The 27,909-nt window shown below is 41.1% G+C and overlaps 1 protein-coding gene across 1 annotated transcript in view; it reads right to left on the bottom strand.

Moving 5' to 3' along the window:
• LOC139339460 (zinc finger protein GLIS1) overlaps positions 1–27,909 on the bottom strand; it is a 43,996-nt gene that overhangs the window by 7,749 nt on the left and 8,338 nt on the right. Inside the window, exons 2-6 of the mRNA XM_070975082.1 lie at positions 18,880–20,028; positions 11,696–11,857; positions 5,602–5,715; positions 3,546–3,672; positions 1,734–1,890 (exon numbers count right to left, since the gene is read on the bottom strand). Coding sequence (XP_070831183.1) covers positions 1,734–1,890; positions 3,546–3,672; positions 5,602–5,715; positions 11,696–11,857; positions 18,880–19,788 — 1,469 coding nt within the window. The 5' untranslated portion in view covers positions 19,789–20,028. The remainder of the gene's footprint in view (positions 1–1,733; positions 1,891–3,545; positions 3,673–5,601; positions 5,716–11,695; positions 11,858–18,879; positions 20,029–27,909) is intronic.

Raw genomic sequence — 27,909 nt, 5'->3', positions numbered from 1 at the left:
AATTGAGAAAGTTTTAACCTCAACATGAATGTTAAAAACTGCTTTTGCGACAGGGCAGATCTCCATGAGTGTGTTTTCTCCAACATCTGACTGCATCTTGCATACAGACTTTATCAAAGACCACAATCTGCTACCATTGACAGACTGTTTGAACACTGCACACATACAGTGTAATGACATTATGATGCCGTTTCAACACCCTTTTCTATGTTTCTATGTTCAAAATATTCTTAGCACAAGGTTCGCTTGCTGAAAAAAAACAGATTTTCCCGTAACTGGAGTTTTTTTGTTGTTTTTTTTGTCAAACTGCTGTTTCCAAGGTCGATAATAAACCTTCGAGCTCAAGCTTATAGGTTTGACTTTGTGCTCAGGGAGAACAACCCATCTTAACTCTCCTCTTAACTCCTCTGCCAAGACCTAAAGCCCATTTGAAAACAACTCATGGAAATACTGGACAATTTCATGTGAAACTATGTGCATTATATGTGAAGATTTTATATCATTTATTAAACCACAAAAATGTTATTTTGGCCCTTATCGGCGCTCTTTTATTGGACAGACTGTCTTTGTTGTTACTATTGTGGCAATAAAAGTTAGTTTACAGGCATCTCTTCAATGACCAATGATTTGAGGCCATATTGTCCAGAAACTGCAGCCCTGGAGGCTGTCAGCTGTATCTTTTTAGTCTCACTTCTACTTTTATACTGAGCTAGACAAAATTTGTCTCAGCTTACAGTACACATAAGTTCTGTGGCCTCCAAGTACTCAATCAGTGCGACCACAAAGCCATAACTCCATCTCTGGTGATAATGTCTCTGGTTTATTCAAGAATGCATAAGCTCACATCTCTCTCCTTGTTTATAGGCATGTGCTTTCCAGACAAGAGGAGCGAAGCAAAGTGACTGTGAAATCTTTAGAGTCATGGCCATGTATTCGAGGTTGAAGCATTATTTCTGGGTCTGACATAGCACATGGAGGAACTTGCCAGAAGCGTTGAGCAGTTTAAAAAATACTTGAATACACAGGAGACTGGTGAGTGAAAAATTTAGGGTGAACAGCTGAAAAATGAACATCCTTAGGACCTGATTTCACATGCAGAGAGGAGCAGAAAACTGTGGTCAGCTTTCACTATTTTTAACTTCAGTAGAAAATAGCTCCAAATGAAAACTGCCAAATGTGAGCGAAATCCCATTCAGCTCCATTGTACTGGGCTGGCAGCAGAACTCCCTGCAGCAGATAACTCAAAACCTTGCCAGACACCACGAGGGGTAAGTGGGAAAATATGTGTTTTTGTGATTTGGATGAACTGACCATTTAAGGTTGCCTCTGGGTACATCATTAAGTAAAATACCCTGTTTTCCAAGAAATCTCCTTTTAATTTATTGTTTAACAGCTGGATGAAAAGTGTTTTTTCTCACTGGTGACGTCACTCTGCGAAGCAGTAAAAACAAGTGCAACATCCTGGACAGAGATGTCTAAATGGGAAAAATAAACAAGACAATCTCCCTTCCTGAAACAACTACTGTGGAGCTGCACCTGGACGAAGCACTCAACATCCAATAGCCAGTTCTAAAAACTGTTTCAAGGAGCAAATATGTGCAACTGCAGCACCGCCGAAGGCGCCCACGCATTTGCAGTCATTTTCCCCTGCATGAAGAAATAAATAAATAACTGACTTTTGGGATGCAACACATTTAACTCCATTGATCTACTTGCACTGCTCTTACACCCACCCCTCTCTCATGCTTCCTGGGCTTGTTAGCGAAGATATCGGGCTGTTGGCATCAAAGTTTCCCTCCACGTCTTGATACCTGGAGCAGGTGTCTGCAGACGGGGGGAGAAACTGAGAATTTCCCCTGTTGTGGACGGTGCTGCTGTTTGAGTAGACACCTGAAACAGAGACAGATTTATTACAGGATTACTTCACTGACAATCTGTTTCGAGTCCACAACCACATGTAGGCTTGGAAGGTGGCTCCTTTTTTGGAGGTTACAGCCAGAGTTATCTTAGATTTATAAGAGCTTCGATGAGTGGGTCCAGCAGCAAATCAACCTTTAAAAGTATCATAACATCCTTAGAAACGGCCAAAAGTGCTATTGCAGCATATATTCCACCTCTATGCTGTATGTCTTTCTCATGTTGTTGAAAAACACTCCAATTTTCAACAAAACATGGCTAAACACCTGGCTAGTTTGCTGCTAGCAAAGTTAGCTGTTTCTGTTGTTTGCTACTAACATAAACAAGCTAGGGCTACACTGAATCTTTTATTATTTAATTCTGCATTTAAAGCAATCAGTTCATCGTTTAGTCTTTAAAATGTCAGAAGATAGTTGAAAATGTTGTTAATAATAAAGTTATTTCAAATTATTACAAAATGTCAATTTTCTTTTGGTCAACTAATAAACTAATTGTTTCAGCATTGAAGCAAGCATAGAAGCTTTTCCGATAAAGCTAACGGCTAAACGGCTAGCTGCGGCAGCAGCAGACAGACGCTATATTTGACCATATTTTATCTTATTTTGGCAACAATACATGTATTTTAAATACAGTAAGCATACACATGGACAGAGGAGAAATAGATATGAGCGGTTTGAAAAGTTTCTATGGACATTTTAATATTCGCAGTAAAACTGGGTTGCCAGTGAAATCCGCTGTAACAGATTAAATCCAGGCTGAGTACAGCTGCCGCTCTGCGAAGGAACAAGCTACAAACGTTTTGGAGGCACGTTTCAAGCCTACAGGGAGTGTTTGGTACTAAAAAAACTGTTTTCTTCGGAGTGTTCACTTAAAGCTGTAACACAAATACCTGCTTGCCATCGGCAGAGCTTTCAACACTTGGCTTTGACTCTGAGTTTAAGGATAGCTGATGATGATAGCATATGTCATCATTAATCCAGTACATACACATTCATGCACACACACAGGTATACATTTAACAGTCAGAAAGTTGGATTCAGGTTTTCACAGTTGGCCATTTCTGATAAGGAGAAATTCCTCTTGGGACGTTTTCAAAATGAAACACTGACATGCTTATTTCACTCTGAATAAACATAGGCTATAGCTGCTAGTGTGCCGTTTGAGGCTTTTCCCTCAAAGTCTTCTGGGTAAAACTGCAAGTAGTCTGAAGTAATAGACATGGACAGCTCTCCTGGACACTCTCCCCTCTCCTTTGCCAACTGAGCCTCAGTGTACCTGACAGCTTCTTGATCCCGGTTCAGCCATTGAAAGGAGGGAAAAAAAAGACGTTGGCTGGAAAACGGGTTTGGAGAAGCTGAAGGACGGGCGGCGGGAGGGCCAACTTGCCCACAGTCAGTGCCCGGTAATTGGACAAGGTAAACACTGGCATGATGAGCTATCATCGAAGGAATGGGAGAGGAGGGAGAGGAAAAGGAGCAAATGAGGCCATGGGAGAAAATGAAAGAGACAGCTTAACAGCCCAGGTGTTGGGGCAATTACCCTTTTCTTTGTTCTAACTAATTTCCAGAGAGGCGTCGGAGGCTAAAGCAGAGATTCATTGCTTTTGCTACCGTTTGATCTGCGCCTACCTGTGAAGTCATCCAAGCTCGGTAAAGGTGAGCTGTTTCCTTGGTGGGAGGAGGCAGAGCTGTGGAGGTGCTGCCTCGCCAGACAATCACTCAAAATGTCCGATTCCAGCATTGTGTGCACTTGAACCTGTCAAAGAGACAGAATACATGTGTTCATATAGACAGCTCATGATGAAAGCTTGTTGTTGTATATTTGGCGTTGTGTTTCACGTTGGTGAGCGTGTGCAGTTGAGAGTAATTATGTTAATCCTGCAGCTTAGTTGCGTACAACTGTGTTTTGCTGTTGGGCAATACAAGTCCCACGGAGTTAAAATGTGAAAGGATTCACTTCTCTTTTGATTACATACAGTAGATCCACTGAAGACACAGCGAGTTTCTGCAGGCAGTTTTCTACTGTTCACTTCTCAAAGAAACAATGCCTGGTTCTTGTTTTGCCTCGCGATGCAGCTTCTCCGGACACAGAATCCAGAAATGCTGTGTGGCAATCTCACTCGAAAATGTTTGACCAAAGTTAAGGCGGGACGATTAACTTTATTATCCACCGTTCACAGAGCGTCCCGCAGGACTTTCCGAAGTAGTTTAGTGACAGCTGCGGGACTCAGAAGAAGCTTGCGAAGGACACCCAGGAACCACAAAAGAAGCATGAATAATCCTCGAAAAATGTTCTCCCAAACCAGTGTTTATGAAGATAGAAGCTTCAATAGCTGTGATGCATCAGCTTGAAGAAATGTAGAACCGTAAGGAGTTTATGAAGTGCATGTTTAATATTTCAAAGTCCTATTTAGCCCCACAGGGTTTACTGCAGCGCAGGGCGTGTTAGCCATGTCAAAACTTACAAGCACACGTGGTTCTGTTTAAACCAAACAAGGCATGGGAATACACACAAAGCCCCAGTGTCACTCACGGTCCATAGAAAACAAACAAGGCCCAGATAACGCCGAACAATAGGCTCCCTATTCTGACTTCCAGGGAGTGTGTGTAATTCTTGTTGTATTTCATCCTACTGAATCATAAACATGCTTACTCCCTCCTCTCCATCTCTTTCTGTCAGAAACAAGGGTTCTTCATGCAGAGACCGGGAGCTACCTAGAACCGCTGACCTCTGGAAAACCTTCTTCTGTGGAAAAGGTTCTCCAAACGGCAAAAGCTTATTCCCTCATCGCTGGACTTAATTCTTAAAGGGGCCAAACTTTTGTGATGTCTTGATTTGCATGTTTTATGTGGACTATTAGGCAAGAATCAGAATAAATTAAGAGGCAACACATAAATATACAGTTCTTCTTCACTTTTTTGAGAGTTCCTCCTCTCCCTCGCTGTTGACCTTTGCTGTGGTCGGCACACAATCAGGATCTTTGTTTAATTTTTCTTCCAAATTCTGACATTTACGATTATGATAATTATCAAGAAAAATCTGTATCTACATTTGTGCCCCTCCAGCAGTTTCTGATACTTCTTCTGTACCTAAAATATCAGAGTTTGGGAAATTTACACTGAAATTGTCTACATTTTATACCAAATTATTATTATTATTATTACTATTATTATTTTGAATATTTCCATTAAAAAAAACATACATTTTGGATTTATATCCAACGTTTTTGTCATGGTAGAAAAGACCATCCATACTGAAACCATAATTAGTGACCATCAGCTCTCACTGGATGAAAAGCGCATTCACAAAACATAAGAACTGAACAATGAAATGGAACTTATTTCCATGCAATGAGTGAATTTTTCAATGAGATTTACAGAATTTTGCAGCTGATGTCAAGGAGCAAGATGGCATGAATGAAGAAATAGTTTATACAGGTTTAAGACATCAATAAAAGCTTTAAAAAAAATCCCCCCAAAGTAATAATAATTTTGTTACGCTATGTTTTTATCTGCAGCCTTTTCTTCTAAACCTCACTCCTACTTTCTGCTGTTCCACCACATCCAGCCTAATATAATCTAATCTAAACCCAATCTAACAAGAGGGTTTCATAAAAGATGTTCTACTGCTGGTACTCAGAAAGGTTCAATGTCCAATCTGAGGAAACGTAACTGCTGCTGTTACCTTGACCTCCCTCTCCTGCAGGCCTTTGGCTGAGTGAGCTTTGACGTGCTTTCGTAGCGAGCTGGGATCGGTGTAGCGTTTGGTGCATCCTGGGATCTGACAGGCGTACGGCTTCTGTGGACGAGCCGCGACACAGAGAGGGGAGAGGTGTGAGAAAGAAAAAAAAGGGGTACTGCAAGAAAATAGATCCTGAGATCCACAGTGTTTATTCATTTATGGCAGTTTAGGTTAGAAAAATAAAAGCACAACTTTAGCAGAGTCACATCCAGATGGCTTACAGGTATGATACTGTATATACGGTGTACAGTAGTCCTGTGTATTATGCACACAAACATTTGGGATGAATGCTGTACATGTGGTTATTTAGCGTGACAACCGCACTAACAGAGGAAGGAGGACATGTAGATTATGTCAACATGTTACGTAACGTCCTGCTCAGCTGAAAATGGAGTGTATTTACCTTTCGTCTGCAGGCTTATGGAGAGGAAGAGAGAGAAGTGTTAAGGGGAACAGCTCAGCCATAAATCAGTTTATTCATCAGGAAAACTTCAGATCACTAACTGCCATCAGAATATGCATGAGTTTATGTCAGCAGGTCATTTCCATCTTTCACAATAAAATACATCAGCTTTGCATAAATTAATCTGGAAAATCTTCATGTGGAAAATTAAGGTCGCAGTCATTTCAAAATAAAAGACATGGGGATAAACATCAGGGAACATGCTTTGAAATGTGGTTACACTGTAAACAGAACTATCCTTGAGCACCGAGTTTCTGCTTTCTTCTTCAATTTACTGACATGCTGTCGGCTGAATTTCACAATTTTATCAAAGCTGTGAGTTTAGATGAGTAAATGAGCCCATTTCCATGAATCTAATTCATTCCAGGTTTCTCCCTGTTTCATTAGCGTTTAACCAGGTGGAGTGAATTAAGTTTACATGAAAACACATGTACAGTATTTAGCTGAATCTTGTAAATTTATGTACCAGAATTTGAACACTGCAAGTAAAAAATAATGACCCACATAGTGATAACAGCAATGCAGGAGATCTAAAGATTATATTTAGCTGAAAATCTGAATTAAGGACCAGATTAACCCACTGTTTTGTTTTGTTTTTTAATTTTAATTCAGAGCTTCAAAATTCACCCTGCACAAACCATTAGGTCAAAAAGAAATATTCAAATGTTGTGTGATCTGTGAGGACTGTAAAAAGCTGGGATTAATTTAAAAAAAAAAAATCACTGTATGTCTGTTAAAGAGGTGAATTTAAGGACGTGTTGGGGTGAGGAGCTGAAAATGTTCATCAGTTATATAATTAAAAATGATTTCATAACAAATGTGTGAGCAGAATGACATGTTGGCATTAGTATGAGAGTGATTTTGTCTTATATTACTTGATTCAATTTAATTCAAAACATTTATTTAAGCCTCAAAAATCAGCATCAGTGTACTTTTTTATCTTTATTATTACTAATTATTTCTTTCTCTCTTCAGTTTAATCGCCTTTTTTAACTTGTCTCCTTTGCTACACTCTGCTTTAGTTTTCTGTCACCTATCCGCCTCATAGACTGACTATCCAGAATTCAGACACACACACACAGACGCACACACACACACACACACCTGTATACACCAACATCAAACCAACACAACACGCGACAGCTAACACAACCCTGTTCTGTTGCTCCCTGTGAAATTCAATTAACTGGCCTCAATGTATTCACTGTTCTTACTGTTCTTGTCTTCCTTGTGTTGTTTGTCTTTTTGTCTTAATAAAAACAAATAAAAAACATTTGCACACTGAGGTGAAGCGGTGTGAGATCATCGTCTTGAATTGTCCAGGAGTAGTGATTCCATGTGTTCGGTGCACCAAAGCTGAAGGCAGATTTTTCCATGTTTGGAAAAAACTTGCGGGACTTGAAGCATCAGACATGAGCAGCTCTCCGCCGTGCAGCTCAGCACAGACGTTACATCGCGTGGTGAATGTCCCATGAGGGATTTGTGGATGCAAAGTGTTTATCACAATGAATCTGAGGGCTGAACGACAAACTGAGCAGGGGTTTAAGAGTGGAAGCAGCAGCATGTCTGCATTAAATCACCGTTAATAACAAATAGATGAGTGCAGGGTAGATGCACCCTTTGTTCCTTTCTTTTCTACTATCCTGTGTTTTTGGGAAGTGATTAGAATCTTTTCGCTGTTTGTTTTCTTCCTTTTCTTTAATCCCAAATTGTTTGTGCAATTACCTAAGGACAAAAATAAACACATTTCAAATTTCACATGTGCATTTACTCTAACGTAGATCTGGCATCAGAGCAAGCACTCCTCTGCAGCGCCTAATGTTACATGCTAGCAAAAATTGGGCAATATCTTGCTCTTATGAAAGAGTTTCCGAACAATATTCCCCGGGAGGTGAGCTGAGAGCCTCCTGAGTCCAACAGGATAAAGTCGAAATGAGGTGTTGAACTCCACTGTCCTTGTATGCTTATACAAATTTCAGACTGATTGCATGCATAGCTGTTGTGTCAGCTGCAAAAGTTAAGACATAAATGAATGAATACGCATGTCAGAGTGCAAATGTGTGTGTCAAAATTATCTAAATATTAAATTGACAGGGCTGAAACAATGCTTTCCTTTGTGATGTAGCAATTCAAGATGTTGTGACGGAAATGCTTTGACAAACCAAAGTGACAACACAGTCGAACCGAAGCGAGCTGAGCAGAAAACAATACGACTCATTGTTTGCTTTGCTGTTTTGATTGGTCACTTAGCATTTCACCATTTCTAACATTTTCTAACTCATCTTAAATCACTGCTGCTTTGACAACACACAGCTGAGTCACTAAGTGCACTTATCAAAGCACTGTACTGAAGTGCAAACCTGAGCTCATTTACTTCAATATTTCCTCTTTTTTTTTTTTGCAGAAAACAAACAAAGAGCTTATAAAATATGACGCTTTGTTATAAATCAAACTACCCAACAGCATATGAGAGTACTGCTGGAGTAATTGGTCATTTCGAATGTGAGGATTTGCTGTTTTTTCTTTCCTCTACTCATTTTGATTTATTTTTTAATAATCTTGAGGTTTGTACTCTCAGTTGGGCAAAACAAGCATCGTAAAGGAGCCACTTTGGTAATTATGACAATATTTCAACACATCTGAATTTTTGCAATCCAAACAATCAATCGATTAATGGAGATGAATAATAATGGCAATGACATAATATATAATAATATAGCTATCACAGACATTTTTAGACATTGAGCACTTACTTTTAGTTCGTTCATTCCCTGATTATACTTACATACTTGTACAACATTTTCAATACAGGACTTTTACTAGAGTATTTTTACTGTGTGTATCAGTACTTTCACCTCAGTAAAGGATCTGAAACTGCTGCGAAGGGTTTATATTGAGTGAAAAAGCAAAGTTTTCAGCTTATGTGAGCTGCAAATGTTAGTTGCGACAGATTGACCTCATTCTGGAAATCTTTCATGACAGTCTATTATTTATATTGTTAGTAACGCAATACAAGTTATTTAGTCAAACTTAAATAACTTGTATTGACACCAGCCTTTTCTTGGCTGGTTGTTAGAGTATATTCTGCAATTATTTACATTTAGACGGTTCTCCACTGGGCCTCAGTGATGGCGCCAGATGTGTCTGATTCTTGATTTGTGACGCAACTGCAAAGCCGCGATTAGCCAGCGTGAAACCACAAAAAGGAGAAAATAACTTTCTCTTCTTGTTGCAATAACACTGGAGTGCAACGTACAGCTCCATCTCACCCGTGTAATAAGAGATCTGATTTGCTGGATTACTGCTAAGCCCTCATCGCTTGTCAGCAGGAGTAAAAATAACTGTGGTTTACAGAGTAAATCCACATCAGGTATGTAGTTTCACAATCCTAAAGAATGTTCAGACTGTATATCAGGCAGCTCTGCAGAAAGAGGAGGACAGAGTAGAGCTATGGCACTTCAAATTAAAGTGATTTTATACGTGTTTAGTGCACCACTCATATCCCTTAATACCAAGCAAATATTGCATATCATAAAGAGGTCTGTGTGTTTAAAACCTACAGGAGAGTGAGGGTTTATCCTCTGCTGCTCACAGTCACACTGCTCGCTCCCTCCGTGTGTTACAGTGACGGCTTTCTGTCATCCAGACGTTGATTTCTTTTACCTAAAAGCTCCTTTATTACTGCACTCCTGTAACATTGTCGGTCAGTCAATCAAAATCAAGGCAGCACATCCAGAGATATCATCTTTCTTGTCAAATCATGGCACCCACATTACCCACAACACAACTCAAGAGTTCAGTTGGAGGATATCGTGTGTGCTGTGCAGCTGATACAGCCTCATAGTAACTCCTCCTGTTCGTCGTGGCCTCTGAGAGATGTCCTCCTAATGCTCTTCTTCTATGGTAAATGATGCGCGACGAGAAGCCGCAGTCTTTGTTTTGTCTCAAGTGGGATTCTTCCAAAGTCACAGTCTTTAAGTCTCTTTGTTACTGTATATCTCACAGGACTGTAACTACATCAAGATGTAAAGGTCATCGTAGATCCAAATTAAAACCGGACCACAAAAAATACTTCATATACGGATGGAGGGTTTAGAATAATTTAGAACAATCCAAGAAATGTGAAAGCTGATCATTTGTCTGAAATCTAGATCTTCCTCATTACTACTGCTGTCAAATAAATGTGGCAAAAGTTTAATATTTGTACTATTTGCTCGTGAAATGAAGTGAAGTAGATAAGATAAGATAAGATAAGATAAGATAAGATAAGATAAGATAAGATAAGATAAGATAACTTTATTGATCTCCCATTGGGGGAATTAGGGTGTTACAGACAGCAAGCAATAAAGAGGAAGTAGGGCAGAATAAAAGCACAAGATAAAAAATCAACTATTTCTACAGAAGTCGAGTATAAAAAAATATTTTAAAAAATAATCTTGCTAACGGAAACAATTTTGAAACTGCACATGGTAAAATGTGGATAATTAACTGTGGTGTTTTGACAGCATTGTGAAATAGAGATCGTGAAATAAAATACAGATATCTAAAAATTGTACTTGCACAGTACTTGAATAAAAGCAGTCTGCCATTGGACATGCAAGGGCTTTGATGCAAAGAGTCACAGCACTGGTGGGATATTTGGCACCTGGTGACAAGAGGGAGCAATGACGATTTTAAGAGTTTGGATTTCATGCACTGTTTTCTGTTGTCTCTCAGGATGCATCGGTGGTGAATTTCACAACTTCTTTTGCCGAAGCCTTAATTTATGACCATCGCCCCCGCTTCCCTGAATCCCCCGACAAATTTTCCCATCAGTTTCACCATTTACGATTATTAGATGGTGAATCCCGCTTCCTGTTTTATGACGTTTGGCAGTGCAGAAGCACAGTGTGACAAGGTGTTGAGTTGAACTCTCAGTTTAGTTCGTTTTTCCTCGCATGCCGCATGAGAAGCTCTTTGATTTCCATGTTCATTCATCCGTACAGCTGGCATTGGTGGAGTTGTTGCTTTTCAGTGCAATTTGCAGACATACAAGCTGAATTTGAACAGAATACACACAATATGCGTACTGTGGAAAGGTCCTATGTATTTACAGCATATGCCAACGCGAATCTATGTAATTATGTGTACAGTGCAAAAAAATAAGCTCCTTGAGTTCCTCTTGAAGGCGGGACCCTGTTTGACTTCTGTTGCTGCCACTTGAAATCACCATGAAGGGAAACGACTGGAAATTGGCTCATTCACAGTGTTTCATGGTTTATTTACTTTATTTTCTTTCATTAATTACATTTATTACAGTTGCCTAATGCAGGTGAACAAGGCGCACATGTAATCTCTGCATGTTTCACTGCGCGCTCCTGCAGTCTTACATTAACCTGACTGCAAAATCCTGTAACAAGAGCTTGTCTGAAAAGGGTTAAAAGGTAGATAAGAGGGTTTAGAATATAACTGATAAGTAATGATGTTCCCTGGTTTCGTGCTATACTGTAAATACACCTCTGCTGCAATACGATGCATTTTAAATGTTAAGTATAATCTTTAAGGCAGGTGTGGTGGTGACAGCTGTGCACTGACCGTGTCCAGATGTGTGCGCTGGTGCTTCGCCCGGTCGCTGGAGTTGCTGAAGGCCTTGAGGCAGCCGGGATGCTGGCAGATGTACGGTTTCTCTCCTGTGTGGCTCCTCAGGTGGATCTTCAGGTTCTCCAGACGAGAGAACGCCTTGGTGCAGCCCTCAAACTGACAAGAGAAACAGAAACACTGCAACATAACACATCCACTATTTTTGTGATTTGAAGTCCATTTGAAACCGACTTTCGTTTCATGACTTTAAGCAGCTGTAATCAATATTGTCATATAAACAAAGGGCTAAATGGCTTTGCGTGAGGTAAAAGAAGTTACTCTTTGTGGTAAACGCACTTGACTGCGCAGCTCTATGGAGCATTTTAGTGTGTTTCAGCTCACTGTTTTGGTTTTCTGGCCGATATCTTTACTGTTTTGGTTCACTCTCACTGCTCTCATCAATCTAGTTTCCAGCTACAGCAGGAAGACAAAGTTAGCAACTAGCCGATAAACATATTGGAGCGTTTAGCAGCTAAACAGCCAGATATTTCTGTCAGGCGTTGGTGGAGAACAAAAATAGAGCAAAAAGAAGAGTGACTATTGCACTTAACGGTTAAGTGTGTTAAAAAAAAAAAAAAAAAAGCAATTCATTTTTTGCTGATATGTAAGAAAGTAAGTTGAAAGAAGAACCTAGCTTGACCTGCTAGGAGCTGGTTGTAGCTGGTTAGCATGCTGTTAGCTGGTGATAATGTAACCTCAAAGAAACTCCAGTTATTGTGAGCGTGTTAGGCTGAGTTGATGACCCTGAACACCTGCCTGCGCTCTTACGCTCACACACAAATGTGGATAAAGTTTCCTATAAAGCCAGTTGGACCAACCACTGAGCCATGCTGCCTGCTTGCTCTTTGCTACGGCGAGGAAGACTAAAGGAGCACGATACGCAGGGATGTCCGCTGGACGACAGTAGTGTGGATATAAGACCAGGTCCGGCCGCTAAGTAATAACAAACTGGAAGAAAACCTCACACACACACACACACGCATGCACACACACGCACACACACACACACACACACACACACACACACACACACACACACACACACACACACAGCCTGAGCCAGACACAAGGCAAATATCACAGTCAGCACACGCAACGCACTGCAGGCCATAAACCAAAGCTTTTTTAACTTTACAGCCACTGTGTCACATTCAATCTCACATCTTGCAGGTTTGAAACGTTTTCCTTTCTGACATGAAAGTCAAAGTCTAAATGGAAATATTTCTCAAAGTTTGATTTACACCCAATGCAGCATTAACAGGGACTTAAAAAGAGATCACCAGAGACATTGTCCAATTTATCCATCAGTCGTTTAGATGAAAATAAGGGGCATCTGCTAACAAAGAGACTGTTAAAGACACAAAACAAGGGCAAATCGCTGCGTTCATTGCAGTCACATGACATTTAAATAAGCTTAAAAGATTTAATTCATGTAAGGATTTGTTTCTAAAAAGGATGTTTTGCAAACTTCAAATGAGTTCCGACTCTTTTACTATAAAACAGAAGAATTAAGTGCTTCATCCTTTTTAAACTAATCCAGAGGGAAATATGGAAACAGTTTTTCTACCTAATATCCATTCCAGCGGTTTTATTAGGTCTCGCTAATGAGTCAGTAAATGTCAGTCACCTCATTTACTTTAATACGTCTGTGCATAAAAACACTACATCATGGTCATTAATTAATCCAAGGCTCTAAATCGCCTTGAGAAAAAAAAAAAAAAAATTAAAAGCAACTCATGATCATAATCAATCACATAAGAATACACAGTGACAGGTAATAGTACACAGAGACCAGATCAAGGCTCCTCATGTCGTGGGAAACTGAAGATAAAGCATGCGGCATTTCAGATTTAACGTTCTGCAGCTTCATGCGAGCTGAGCTGTGAGGGCAAACATCACTTTGAGTTGTTTGAAAGAAGGAAAGACAAACCGCCCTTCAGCTTTCAGCTTTGCTTGTCAATTTTCCCCATGGCTACTGCAGCTAAAATACCATATTCCAAAAAATCTAATGTAACCCGACCCGTGTGGATGTACATGACTTCTGAACAGAAACAGATTTTTCAAGCCTTTGACGGAGCAGTAATCTGAGCACAGCTTTATTTAAGCTTATATACTTTATTTCCTAATAAAGACAGTATCGTGTGTCTTTCCAAAAGTCTCATTTCCAAAAGTTAAGGTTTATCCTGCCATTCTATTCTTAGCTTGTTGTAAATCAGCACTGGCATTTGTGATGTTTCTCACCGTAATCTTTTGTTTTTTGAACGTGTGTACTTAAAGAATAAGGCTGGTAATTATCTGTATTTTTGGCAGTGTCAATAACAAATCCCATGAAAAGACCAAAACCGCCGGTGTTTGTGGCAGTGTGGGGGTGCTTTGGTATCAGCTGCAGGCACTCAGGCACTGACTGCTGACTCACCTGTGACTATCTGGGCTGACTGTTAACTGCAGGATGGAAGCAATGTGCTTCAGTATCAGAGTGAAACTCCGTCCAGAGAGAGACTCTTTCACCACACATACATCACAGACATCCCCCCCTCTGTTTAAAAAAAGAAAACATCTGTCCACACAACCTTTGTTTTACAAAATATCTTCACGGGAAAGCAAAAATGATTTAAAGCGCTCATACAAGCTTACTGGGTCAGGTGGGGGGCATAAAGTCTACATCAGCAACACGTCAAATACCTGAGAAGAATATTCTGAGTATGCGTAGAGAACTTATTTTAACACAATCAATAGCAGCTACTTCTTTATATATGGTATAACCATAGCAATGCTAACCAAACATAAGCTAACAGTTTAGGTTATGCCATCCTTACACAAAGAAACAAGGGGCAAGCGTGAATTGAGGTGATGAGATCTTCAATTTAGTGACCTAAAACACAGTTATGTGTGTGAATAAGAGGCCCAAATGCAAAATAAGGACAATGTTTGATTTGCAAAATATCTGTATCTGTGTGGCCAACATGAATCCCAACTCGTCACATGTGGGTGCTTGATCAGCAGCTGCTTCAAACTATGTTCACGTTTAGGCACCAAAACTGCTTGGTTAGCTTAAGGAAACGATTGTGGTTGGTGTTAAAATACTCACATTAGTTGTGTGTGTTAAATCGCTTGACCCATCCAACCATGCCAACCTCCTGCATACGTGGACTTTTCTTGCTCTTTATACAGTGTCACCTGACTACAAAGGCACAGAAGTAATGATACCTACAGTGCTGCTATATTTGATGCGTTAGGAATGAAAATCGACTGTTTATAGACGTCTATCCGTCTACCCTGCATGTGGAAAAATGACATTAAGGGGGTAGCGATGTCCACATAATTAAGGCAGGAGCTTCGTCCACATGGTGACGATAACAAACATGATTTTGCTCTCACTTGTCACCTGACTTCCTCCTTTTCTCCTGTTGTAATATTGTCTACAGCTGCTGGAGGCCAAAGAGGAATAGAAGGAACAAAATAAATTAAGTTTGAGTACAAAGACAATATTTGTTTCATTGCTGGTTTTGGTCTTTTGGAAAATATAGAATATCACCAGACTTATCTTTAAATGTGTATTTGAGTATACAAACGTCATTTCAGCACCATAAATTATGGGTAAATGACTCTCCCACCATGAATTTAAAAACCCCCTGAGAACTGGTGTTTACAGCCTGAATAACACCTGTCTAATCTAAGACTCGACATTACGAGCTGGTAAATATGGCTGAATTCATTAACAAACACTGACCACATTCATGTGAGATATATTCATTTTCCATTGCTGCACTAGGAATGACTTAATTTACATGTTTTGGCCTGAGCGCTTTATGAAAATGAAATGACGTTATTCACGTAGTTCAAGTGTGACTAATGACTTTTTTTGTGTGTTGATGTTGATTTAATTTTATTAATCTGCTTGCTGGCAACCATCCACAGTAATATATTTATAAGCTGGCAGCAGATTAGGTCATTTTAATGAACTAATTCTCTGAAGTAAGAAGCGTGTCTGTGAGTTGAGATTTCTGAATGAATTATTAATCGGAGACACAGGCTGACGACAGCAGCCGAGTCGCTGGGGAATTACAGAGAGAGTTATTCACTCTGAGGGACGGGGCTTTGGCACCAAACTGAAGGTCATCGCAGGACAGACGTGTTCATGCAGCAACAGTTGTGTTTCAGAAAATGACTCATGACGGAGGTGATGCAGGTTGACCCTGTGCAGCAGCTCAAAGGCCGCTTGTGATGGTCAGCGCAGAGACCTCAGCCTCTGTCTCCTCCAGCCGAACGTGGTCTGGTTTTGTCTTCATCTTGGACGTGTGTCTTGAGTTTTTCAGAATGCATCTGCTCCTTTTGTTGTATTCTGTCATTGTGAATTTATGGTCCTTCATCCTTGTAAACAGTCTGAACGTTTTAAAAGAAAAGGCAGGAAGAGTTTACTCTGTGGGAACATAACAGCCGTTCTACCGGACTCCATGATTTATCTACTTTTTACATCACGAAACCACAATATTCTTTGCTATTTATAGTTAAAAGCTGAAATAAATTATGGCCATTCAGTGTATTCATGTTAGTCATTGCCTTTATATACACTCACTGGCAACTTTAGTAGTTACGTTTGTACAGTCTAAAGTTATTCAATTAAACTATTCTGCCATAATCCACTTTAACTATAAGTCTTTGCATAATTAAAGGTGGCGTTACTGGATTGCATTATATTCAGAGGTGTTTCTATGATTCGTCTCCCCCAGGCCGGTCCTTCCCTGGAGCCGACGGCAGTGCACTGGCTGGACTATGGGATGTGTCGGAGACTCCCTAAACTTGTCTATTAAACACATGAAGTGTCACTTGGGTTTATTTTTGTTGGCTGACCGTCGTACTGAGTCTCAAACTAAGAGTTTTTCTCTGCTTTCTGTGAGTTTTTTGTTGAGATAAGAGCTCATTCATTGGTAGTTGAACCTTGGATCTTCTAAGGACCAGCGACCAGTTCCGTGGCCCCAGTTCACAAATGCCTGGGTCGCTTCTCTGACCTGCTTACTGGAGACTGCAGTCATCACAGAACTTTTACAGCTGGCAGTTAACTGAATTGTGCGTGAAATGTGAAATCTGCAGCGTAGAGGATGAAGAGGAAGGGAGCCAGGCCCGTTCCCTGCGGGGCCCCGTGCTGCAAACGACCACGTGAGACTCACAGGCCTGGATCCTCACGTACTGCGGTCGGCTGGCGAGGTAGCCCTCAATCCACGCTGTGAGGTGGTGTCCCTCAGAAGCGTGGGCTGTTGGGTACCGACGGCACTGGAGAAATCAAACAGCATGATTCTCACAGCGCTCCCAGGCTTTTCTAGATGAGAGAGGTTAGCAGCGCTGTCAGAATCATGTTCTTTGGTTTCTCCAGTGCCTTCAGTACCATAATTTTGCTTAGGAATGGGAGGTTAGAGATTGGTCTGCAGTTACTGATAATAGATGGGTCTCAAGTGGGTTTCTTTAAAAGTGGTTTACAGATTGAAGCTTTGGGTGACCTAAGAAAATACTGACTGTAAAAAGGTGTTTACAATGGTTAAAATATCCTTAGGTAAACAGTTATAAATGCTTTTAAAAGGGAGTGAAGAAGTGGAGCACTTAAGAGTCTGAACCACCGTTCCAAGATCATCAGCACTGGGTGGTGTAGGATTAGTTCAAACAGCAGTGAACTGAGAAGCAGCAGGGTAAGAGGAGCATGAGTGATTATGGGAATATTTGCCCTAAATGTCTTTATTTTGTTGTGGAAGAAGGCTGCAAAGTCCTCACACTTACCGGTGGAAATAAAATCAGCTCAGTTCTGGAGTTTTTTAGAAGCTTATTTAAGAGAAGAGAACCCTTGAATTGTGTGTATTATTGTTTATTATATGTTTTAAATATACTTTTTTCTCTGATTTCTCAGTTACTAATTAATAGATTTTTATAAATACCAAGACAATCTAGAATCTGGGTTGTATGCAATTTATGTTCAGCCCTGCAGTCCCTTTTTTCCCCCTATCAATTTTCAATTTTCAAAATTCAACCAGGACTGAAGGATTTGAACTAAAAGATGCCGACATGGCAAAAAAAGAGTTTTCTCTGAGGGAATAGCTCCTACAGGAATGAATGGTTTATCAGTTTATTGCATCACTAAACATAAATACGTATGAAAATAACTGAATTAATTCCATTTGTCAGAATAACAAGTGTGATTAGTAGATTTTTTAATGCTCAGTGCCACAGACACATCCTCCATTCATTCAGCACTGCCACGTTTCTGCCTCTGGCATGCATGAGTAAGGGAAACCTGTCCCGAGGAAAGGAAACCGTTTGATCATCTCTGTCTAGCGGGCTCACGATCATCGGCCGCTCAGTCTCTCAAACCCAGTTAAACCTCTACATGGCTCATTTGAAGGCAACATAAAGCTGGAAAGAATGACAGATGCTTTGACTGATGGTTGCAACAGTGGTGGCTGAGCTTAAGCTGCTGAGGTCGCCAGTTTGATTCATGCGTGTTTTGGATAAATCATCTGCAAAGTCAATTAGAAGTGCATTATCCAGAGATTCCACCGTGCACGGCTGCATCATCGTGAAAGAGGAGCTCACCTGGACGTGGCTGACAGTGTGCACCCAAAATCATTGGACAATTCATTTCTTCCATCTTAGACGTTTCAAGGACTAACAAGCTTTTTCAAGGTGCTCTGTTGATTTTTCACTCTATATAAAGACAGAAAAAAAACTAACAAGATGTGTGTCCTTAAGGTGGGATTAACCAGTGTTATACATCTTAACACATCTGCAAAGACTTTCTTTTTAATGTTCTGAAATGTGCTTTGTCAACTGACTGCTGGTCAGATCATTGCTAACTGTGCATTACCAGGTAGTACAACATGTGTAGCCTAAGCTAGTTTCCGATTCTTGTTCCTAGATAGGCCTTAATACAAGTACACAAAACTCAGCAAGAAAATTCAAACAAAACAGAGCAAAACAGGAAACAATGAGTTCTAGAAAGAAGCCTCCAATTTCTGTCTTTTCTCTGACTCTGAAACATGATGTTTAAGTAGAATCTCCATCATCACTGTATTAGAAATATTCTAATCTCACTGCATATAAAGTAAAAAAAAACAACAAACTATGATTTACTGTGATCAGCCAGACAGACTCACCATGCATTTATTGGGTTTTTCTCCAGAGTGGACCCTCATGTGGATGAGTAGCTTGTAGCGAGCATTGAAGGGCTTGTGGCGCCGCACACAGCCGGCCCAGAAACAGGAAAACTCCTCCCCTTTGCGCTGGTCGATGTGCACCTTCTCGATGTGCCTCACCAGCTCCTCCTGGCTGCTGTAAGTGGCGCTGCAGTCGATCCAATGACACGGCTGGTCCTGTTGGTCCGCTGCGAGGTCCTGTCCTGTGGGTCCGTTAAGCCTCGGGAAATGAAGTGGGCTGCCGTCTTGACCATCGTGGCCTTGGTGGGGCTGGCCCACGTGAAACAGCTCCCCCTGCTGGTTGTTAATTTGAAACGGTTCCCTCTTGCATGGTGAGAAATCATCTGCAGGCTCTTGTTTGATTGAGTGATACTCTTCCTGTATCTTTTGTTGTTGATGAGAAGTCTTGTTGCCCCCAGGTGCCTCAGAAAGAGGCAAGGAAGAGGCAAAAAATAAAGAGGATGAGGAGGAAGAGGAAAGAGAGGACGGTGGAGAGCCAAAAGGGGGAGATGTGGCACAGCTGGAGAGCATATAGGTTAAAGGGAGGGAGGGCTTGGGGTAACAACTGAACCTCTGGTTGTTGTTTTTAGGATCTGTGTGTGCCGTGGTGGCAAAGTCCTCCATAGTCTTTTCTATGTGGGATCCAGCTGTCTTACAGCTGAGCAGGGAGCTGAGGTCACGGCCCAGCGAGGACAGGGACAGGGAAGTCCTTGGAAGACAGCACACGCCCAGACCACCTGAATGTATTGATGACTGACAGAAGCCACCAGAAGACAAAGGTGCCTGAGGGTCCTCAGCATCCTCAAACACACTTCCGAAACCAGGAAGAGTCAGCTGGACGTCTGGAGGTCCGAGGTCAGGGGGCCACATCCTGGCCCCCGCTCGCCGACGTCCACCAAGAGATCCCTTCAGTAAAACCGCAGACAATGATTCTCCTGGAGCAGCTTTAGGAATCCACTGGTGCTGAAACCATCGACAGCATCTTTCAGTTCTCACATGTAATCAAATTAGATTGATTTTCAGCTGCTGGCATCATCTCATTTCAGCCAAAGCATCTGTAATCTTCTGTCATTTGTTCCAAACTGCTGCTCGTCAGTCATCTCTCATGTACTGTGGGAGACAGAAACCAAACACAAATGAGTCATCTTAGAAGACAAAAAATAAGATATATACAAAACACTCTGTGAAACACATCACTGAACAGCTTGTGAACCAGCGGTGGAAGAAGGACCCAATACATTTACTTAATTACATTAAGTAAATGTACCACGACAAAGTCTATCAGCACTCCTTTACAATTCAAGATCCTGCTTCAGTAAACATATAAAAGTATTATCAGCAACATGTATTTAAAGTAATAAAAGTAAGAAAAATCATTCTGTAGCAAAAATACCTCATGGGAGCTACATTATTAATACTAATTGTTAATATGCATCAATGTGTTAGCAGCTTTTTACTGTTTTAACTGCTCAAGGTGGAGCTTGTTTTAACTGCTTTACATATAGATAGCTAGTTTAGTCCAGTGGTTCCCAGCCCAGGGGTTGGGCCCCTGAAAGGGTTGCATGATAAATCTGGAAGGTCATGACATAATTAATAGAGGAAGAAATATGAAAAAACAAACATCTGTTTTCATTTTTTTGACTTCTCTCTATTCTTTGCTTTTTTCCCGAAACAGCAAACATTTCATCTGACACATGGCAAGGCTCCCAACTAGACACTGTTTTCTGTAAGAGGTTGTGAACCAATGGTTTAATCTTAAACAATGTTTTGTACTTTATCAGCTTATTGAATGTTTTTCTATGTAAAATCTTAATCTGCAAAGTAACACAGTCTTTAGATCAATGTGGTGGATTAAAGAGTGTTTGCTTGAAATGTAATAGAGTTGAAATACAAACTGCACTCCTGCGATACGGCGCTACATTACCCACAATGCAATGGTCTGATCAGCTCCCTTCCGAGTGTATTTACTGCCGTGTTGCTAAGCTTTGACTCAGCCACTGTGACAGCTCGCCATGCCATTCAAAGGGTTGAAACATAAACCCCAAAATGTGTCACACTCTGAATGTTCCTCCCTCATTTCGCAGCCATCGTCAGCTCTGCTTTCAATCGTTAACATCAAATGGACCAAGGTGACCGACGGCGAAGGTCCCAGATGCAGTAAAACCAAAACAAACGGCGTGCCTGACCCCCGTGTCAGCAGGCTTCAATCAAACAGTCCTGAGTGTGACGCTGCAGCGAGTGTATATTTGGCTTCCTCTGAGCTGCCGTAACAGTCGGCGCTGATTCATTACTGCAGGCATTAAGGCCACCCCTGCAGCAAACAGCCGGGCGTTGTGTGGCAGCCGATTGCCTGGAACCTGGTCCAGATGCTTGTTAACAGAAGACGAGTAATGGACCACATCTCTCTGCGAGCTGCTGATGTGAGGGAGGCTGGAAAATAGTGGGTCAAACAGAAGTTCCCCCACCCTGTCGCATATACAGTAGCTCCACTGTGCAACAGTCCTTGAGTGTTTATTGGACTCGACTCGATTTCCACTCTTCTCTGCCATCTGCCAGATATCAATGATCTAATTTACAACAGGATCTCCGCCACGTCTAATTACTCATCGGAAGGATTCAATGGGATTTCATGCGGATGCTTATTTTACGAGCCAGAAACCGACTCAGCTAAGATGATGAGTAAGTTCACTTCTGTAGTTATATTAGCTGACGAAGGAGTCACTAAGTGTAGGTTCATGCCCATAGTTTCCTGGTATAGTCTGGTTTACAGTTTTATGATTCTTCCCGTAAATCGCTGGAGTTCCCCCCACCAGAGTCATGTAGCAGGCCAGTCATGGGAACTGTGGTTGAATCTTAATTAGAGAGATCACAATGCGTCTGTGTGTCAACAAGTCGAACAGGATTAATGACACTCGTGTTGCAGAAGTGGTTTGCTGTGTTTGAAATAGGATAATTGAAGCCTAGTACCTGCTGGCTTTGAGAGCTAAAACCAATATTAGACTTTTGAGGGCAAACTGTGGGATTTCAGATGCAAACAAAACATCAGAGTCGCAACAATAAAAGAGTACATCTGATAAATAATCTTATCTCCTTTCATAATCGAACAGATCCTTTTGAGCATCAACCTCTGCCTCATGTAAACATCCACTCCGCAATAAATCCAGCAGAGTGAAATCCTGCAGCAAATATAGCAAAAAGGGGATTTTTTTTTTTTTTTTTAGCAGTGTCTATTCAAAAACCACTTTGGTCCTAATCCAGAAAGAAGAGTCAGACAGTAAAACTAAGAAAAGTGTCCCACAAAGCCTCAACTGAGCATGCAAACTTTATAAAATAGCAGGCGCATCTCATGTGGTGTCTTTCAAAGACTCACTTGCTGAGGTTAGCTAAACACAGCTGTGGCATTTCAGGACAAGCAAATGTGTACTTGTCCCAACAATAAGCACTTTGGTTCTTGAATTACAAATGTTTTTGAGCTTTTTGGTTCAGCTGAAACATGAGAAAAAGATCCTTATTGAAATGAGAGATGTGGATACACAGACAGAATTTAGAGTCCTAATCCTATCCTTCCTAAATAATCCTTGATGGTGTTACGGAGGCGTCAGGGTGGATCAGCAGTTACGCTCATGTCTTAACGCTGAATCCTGTAGCTGAACTTCAGTACAAGAAAACATTAGTTTCTGTCACTTTGCATCTATATAAACTTCATTTATACAGCAGAATGCGATGCTTGTTTTATATCAGTTCATCAGGTTAAGTGAAATAAATGTGAATAAATGTGTTTTCTGGGAAAATCTGCGTTTTTATTTTCTATTTATTTGAGATCCAGTGTTAACAAGAACAAAAACACCTGTTGGGATCATTCGACAGGTAAACAGGTTCATTGGTAACAGGAGACAATGTCATGATTGGGTATGAAAGGGGCATCCTGGAAAGGCTCAGTCGTTCACAAGCGAGGATGGAGCGAGGTTCACCACTTTGTGAACACATGATTGTCACCGTGTGCACTTGCTCCTGTACAAATAAACATTCAGGAAATAAAACTTTCATTAAGTATTAAGCCGGACTGGTTGGTCCTATACACTCTGTCTTCACTGCATGTACTGCATGTCATTACATGAGCCTTTGTATTCATGTACGGTTTGTTTCGTCATTTCTTTTGAGACTTGCTATCATGTTGCTACCAATAACGGGATCACTCAGCCATATGGGATTAGCGTCATGCATATTTGTAATCCTGACTTTGCTTTTCGAACATTTTTACATAAATCATATGATATTTTATGAGCTTGAGAAGAAAAAATCTTAGTCGTTGTAAGTCTTAGTCCCTGGATTTAAAGAAATACGTGGGGACGCTGAAATACCCACAGGTGCAGTATATTTTAGGTTAGGACAATATGTTTGCAAGAGAACAAAATCTCATAAATGAGGCTGGCTGACCATTAAAGAAAACATGGGAGTTACGTAACTAGTTTCACAACTGTCGCTTGTGTTTTTATAAAAGACATGAGAGACTGGTATCCCAATAACAGAGAAAGTTGGCTGGAGGCTGAGAGTTTACACTTCTCTAAATAATCTGTGCCTCCGGGCCTCCATTTTCAAAATAAGTTAATCCTGTGAAACCAATTTTTTGCGCTATGACTGCGCCAATAAATCATAATTTTCTCTACTTACTGGTCGTTAACCTTTATTTATCCACAGGAAATTGAACGAGCGCACTTTCTTTTTTCTACATTCTTACAGTTATACACATTCACACCTTGGAAATTTCCAGAAAGACTGCAGTTTTCTCTCACTGAACACTGTGCAGGTGGTGAGAAAAGTGAGAGTTACTTATTCATTCGCCAACATTTCAGGGAAACAAAGCACATGTGACGCCACTTCTCGAAGCTCTAGGCAACTGCTGCTTCCAGCGTGGTCTCCAAACTTTAAAGATCCCTCAATATTGATGTACTAATATCATTAGTCTGTCTACAAAATACTGAAATAAACATTCATTCGACTGATGATGCATCAGTCGGCATCGAAATTGGCAAATACAATCTGCCGATTTTATCATATTACAGATATATCTACACTGGTGAACACGTTGGCCATTAATTAAGATGAAACTACAATACAGAAATGTAAAGTATAGAAAGAAAAATGGTGTTACACTGACATTTTTACATCTGAGAGCACTGACAATGTTAGCTTGACATATTGTTAACTTGTTTTTTTAACTCTCAAAAATTGCTCATCATCTTCACACATCATCATGGTGACATTTTGTAGCTGTGTCCCAGACAGTATTCATCCCCGAATTCATTCACACTGAGAGTGTGAAACCACACAAAGTCCTCTTGAGGCCTCTAAACAGCGTTGCTTCGCTCCACCCTTCATGTTTTCACTCATCCACCACTTCAGGAACAGCTGAGGCCTTTTAGACAGACAACTTCTTCTATAGGAGCTGGTGGGAACACATATGTTTTGACCATCATTCAGTATATCCACCTTGTCTCCATCTAATTCCTGGAGTGAGACAGACTTCTCAGGAGACACACGGGCAAATACATACATCTTGTTTATATAACGTGACTCAAAAGGAAAGTTGCTTCACGGTCGAGGAAGTAATAAATGCAGAAGCAATCACGTCTTCAGATCAAACACAGTGCTGAGTCATGTCTGCTGTACGATGAACAGCTGGATTTTCTGTTCAGACCAGGGAGGTCAATCTAGGTCTGACTGTTACAGGACGTGCAGAAGAGTTTGTCCCTCCAAAAACATTATGTGCTTTGTACATAATGACCAATATGCATAACAGCTGAGCAAAATGTCCTGATTTTCGTCTGTCTTCTGACCGCTCTGAAAACGTTCACGGCAATACGAGCTTCAGACGAGAAACTTAAACAAGAGGATCACGAGGTGCAGCCTCCTGAGACATTTATTTATACTGAGGGAAGAGGCCCAACCTGAAGCTGCTGACCTGACAATGAACGCTGCAGAGCTGCACAAAGACGCACACTGTAGATCAGAGCTGAAAGCTACCTTTCCTTCCCGGAAACTGAGGGGAGTGCAAATCAAGTCGTGTCAGATAGTGCAGTGTCAGTGCACCTCCATCATGTCCACGGTGCTGGTCAGTCAGTATGTGTGAAAGCGGAGGCTTTATTACGCCACAGGTGTTTTCTGTGCAGCACAAACTTTAACCATCATCCCACAACAGGAAAAAAATACTGACCAATAATACAACTGGGAAGTGGGTCTAGTTCCTCTTTACTCAGCATATTTTGTACAAAGCTGAGTTCATGAGAAATGGTCCTACAAAGAAACGTGCCAGCATGTCGGAGTGTGCGCGCTCTGGTGTTTATAGATGTGGGTGTGTTTGGGCCTGTTATCTGTAGTTTGATTGTACCTGTGTGCTGCTGCGTTGACTGAGTCTCAATGCCCAAGACAAATTTCTCCCAAGGGAAACAATACAGGCTAATTTAACGTAATCTAATCTAACAGGCTCCTGCCTCTCGGGACCAAAAGAGGAAGTAGTTTGATGTTGTTCAAGACAAAAGCTGAAAGAAAACACTTCTATGTGTCTCTCTGAAGAGACAAAAAATGGTGATATCGTATTTCATATGAATGGGAAACATAAAAAGTGACTCAGACCGAGCCACACAACAATATTCAAGCCAATCAGCTGCAGGCGGCATTTGTGCTCATGCAGAGGACAAGATGAAGGGGAGGGGGGGTGAGGGCAAGCAAGGGACGGTAAATCTGGTGCTATTGTGTAATCGCTGTGAAGAAGGAGCTGAAAATATAATTTTTCCAGAATGACTCACCAAACCTTTAATTTGAAGGGCTCGTCATCATGTGACCATCACATTTCAGGTGTGCCCGTCCAAATCTGACCACAACAACTTATCAACATAGATTTAAGCATGAAGCTGAATGACCGGTGAGGCTGGCACTAAAAAGGTTTACTGTGAACAAAGACTATTTATTTCTTGTTGACCTCAAGTGCAAACAGGAACTCAAAGCTATGAGAGGATGGTGAAGGTACTGAAACACCTGCAGAGTTCAAGCCAGTGTCCAGGTGTACCGAGGAGACATTAACATCAACGATGAAGGCCACATGGCTTAAGGCTGCCACCTCATTTCTGAACATGGCGGCTCAGTGTGCCAGTCTGACTCCTGCATCCAAGTCTAAGGAAGAAGAGCGAAGAAAAAGGTGCTGATGACAGTTTTTCCAGAAACACATACCAAGCAGAAATCCCTGCACCATCCAAGCGAGTGATCAGCTTAATGTAGAGGGCCGGTGAAGCTGCGCCAGTACCACGACAAAATGCCAGTGCTGCTGAGTCATGAATAAATCTTGAGGCTTTGCTCGAAGATGAGGCTCATCCAGGTGACAGAACCACTGATGGCTGTGGAAACACAGCCTGAAAAAGAAGTGAGGAATGCAAAACCATGACAAGACCCCAACAGAGGAGGAGATTACTCTTCCATCCCCGGCTATATCGATACTGCAGCTGGAAGAGGCTGAGATGATGCAGAAGGGGAATCATGGCCCATCATCTGCGTTAGTGACTAAAACTGCTTTTCACTGCATGACAATGATAATGCATTGAAGGATGGGCAGATCGATACATAGAAAAATGGACCTGTCTCAACATTAGATCATGTTCCAGGTACATGAGCCCTCTTCTTAGTGCTGCTTCTCTGCTAATTCACACCATAAACATTCAGTGTTCGCACAGTCCATCAACAATGCCCTGGAAGCACATCCTATCTGACCCTTTCTGGCCTGAAGCCATTGATCACAGTATCTGCGCTGTGATCATTCATATCACTGATGTGTAACACGCACAGTTCCACTGTACTGCAGGCTATTTATTGTGTGACTGCAGCCAGAAAAATTCTTTGGCACTTTCAGGATTTTGAGAGGCAGTTTGGGTCAAAGTAAACTCAGTGGGAGCAGGTGAATAACACAGTCTCATGTTGCACAAAATAAGAATATGCTGTTGGATAAGAATTCATGCATGTCATCTTAGAAAGAGGCTTGAATTGCTGTTAACTTCAGACAATGATCGTCCTGGGACTCTTCTCTATGATCAGATAGTGTTTTTAGAAATGACTAATTTACTGTATCTCCGATCTCCCAGCAGAGTTTGTTCTCATTGTTTATTTTCACTGGATCGACAGGAGGTAGTTTCTTGAAACATGTCACATATCTGCATATTAAAAGGGGTATTTTCATTTTATTTAATCAGTTTAGAGCCTTCATCAGGCACCTATTCACTGTTAACACACACAAACAGAGAGGGAGGACAAGTCGAGTATTGTACAGGGCAACAATGGAAAGTAAATACAGTAAGTACTTGTACTCAGCTGCTGTACTTAAGGACTTGTACTTCTATGACACTACATTTCAGATATTGTACTTTTAGTCCACTTTACTTATTTCACAGCTATTTTAAATGTAACTTTTAATACCTAACCACGGAGTCCTGAAGGGTGATGGTAAAAATGTTGCGTTCACTTGCAGTCAGTTTTTTCCCGATCCACAGGAACAGTTAGTGTGCTGATCAGGGTATAGCTGCCATTGTGGTTGCAGCCATGACGCTATGGACATGGCTGCCGTAATGACACTGTGGCTATTCTGCTCCTAAAATTAACTGTCATATCAGATATGACAGATGTGACCAACACACCACCAGAGGTCAGGAATACAGTAACTTCAGTACAACTGTCATTTCACTGCACACATTCAAGCCCTGCATGTAGTTAATGTCACACCCACATCAACTTATGTGTCACAACCATAATCATACCAACCAAAGCACAGCCATGGCCACAGCCACAATCAGAGCAACAGCCAAAGCTGCTTCATGCCATGCCTACAGACATAATCACAGCTACAGTCTGTGAGAATCGGCCTCTGCAGCAGCCAGTTATGTACATAATACTGTCGTAAAACTTTAATCGCGAGAGAACGGAAAGGACTTTCGGAAAAAAAAAAAAAAA

This window comes from Chaetodon trifascialis, chromosome 11 (genome assembly GCF_039877785.1).
Source record: "Chaetodon trifascialis isolate fChaTrf1 chromosome 11, fChaTrf1.hap1, whole genome shotgun sequence".
NCBI lineage: Eukaryota > Metazoa > Chordata > Actinopteri > Chaetodontiformes > Chaetodontidae > Chaetodon > Chaetodon trifascialis.
The sequence above is the reverse complement of the archived record's forward strand: the minus strand, read 5'-3'. Positions and strand labels throughout refer to the sequence as shown.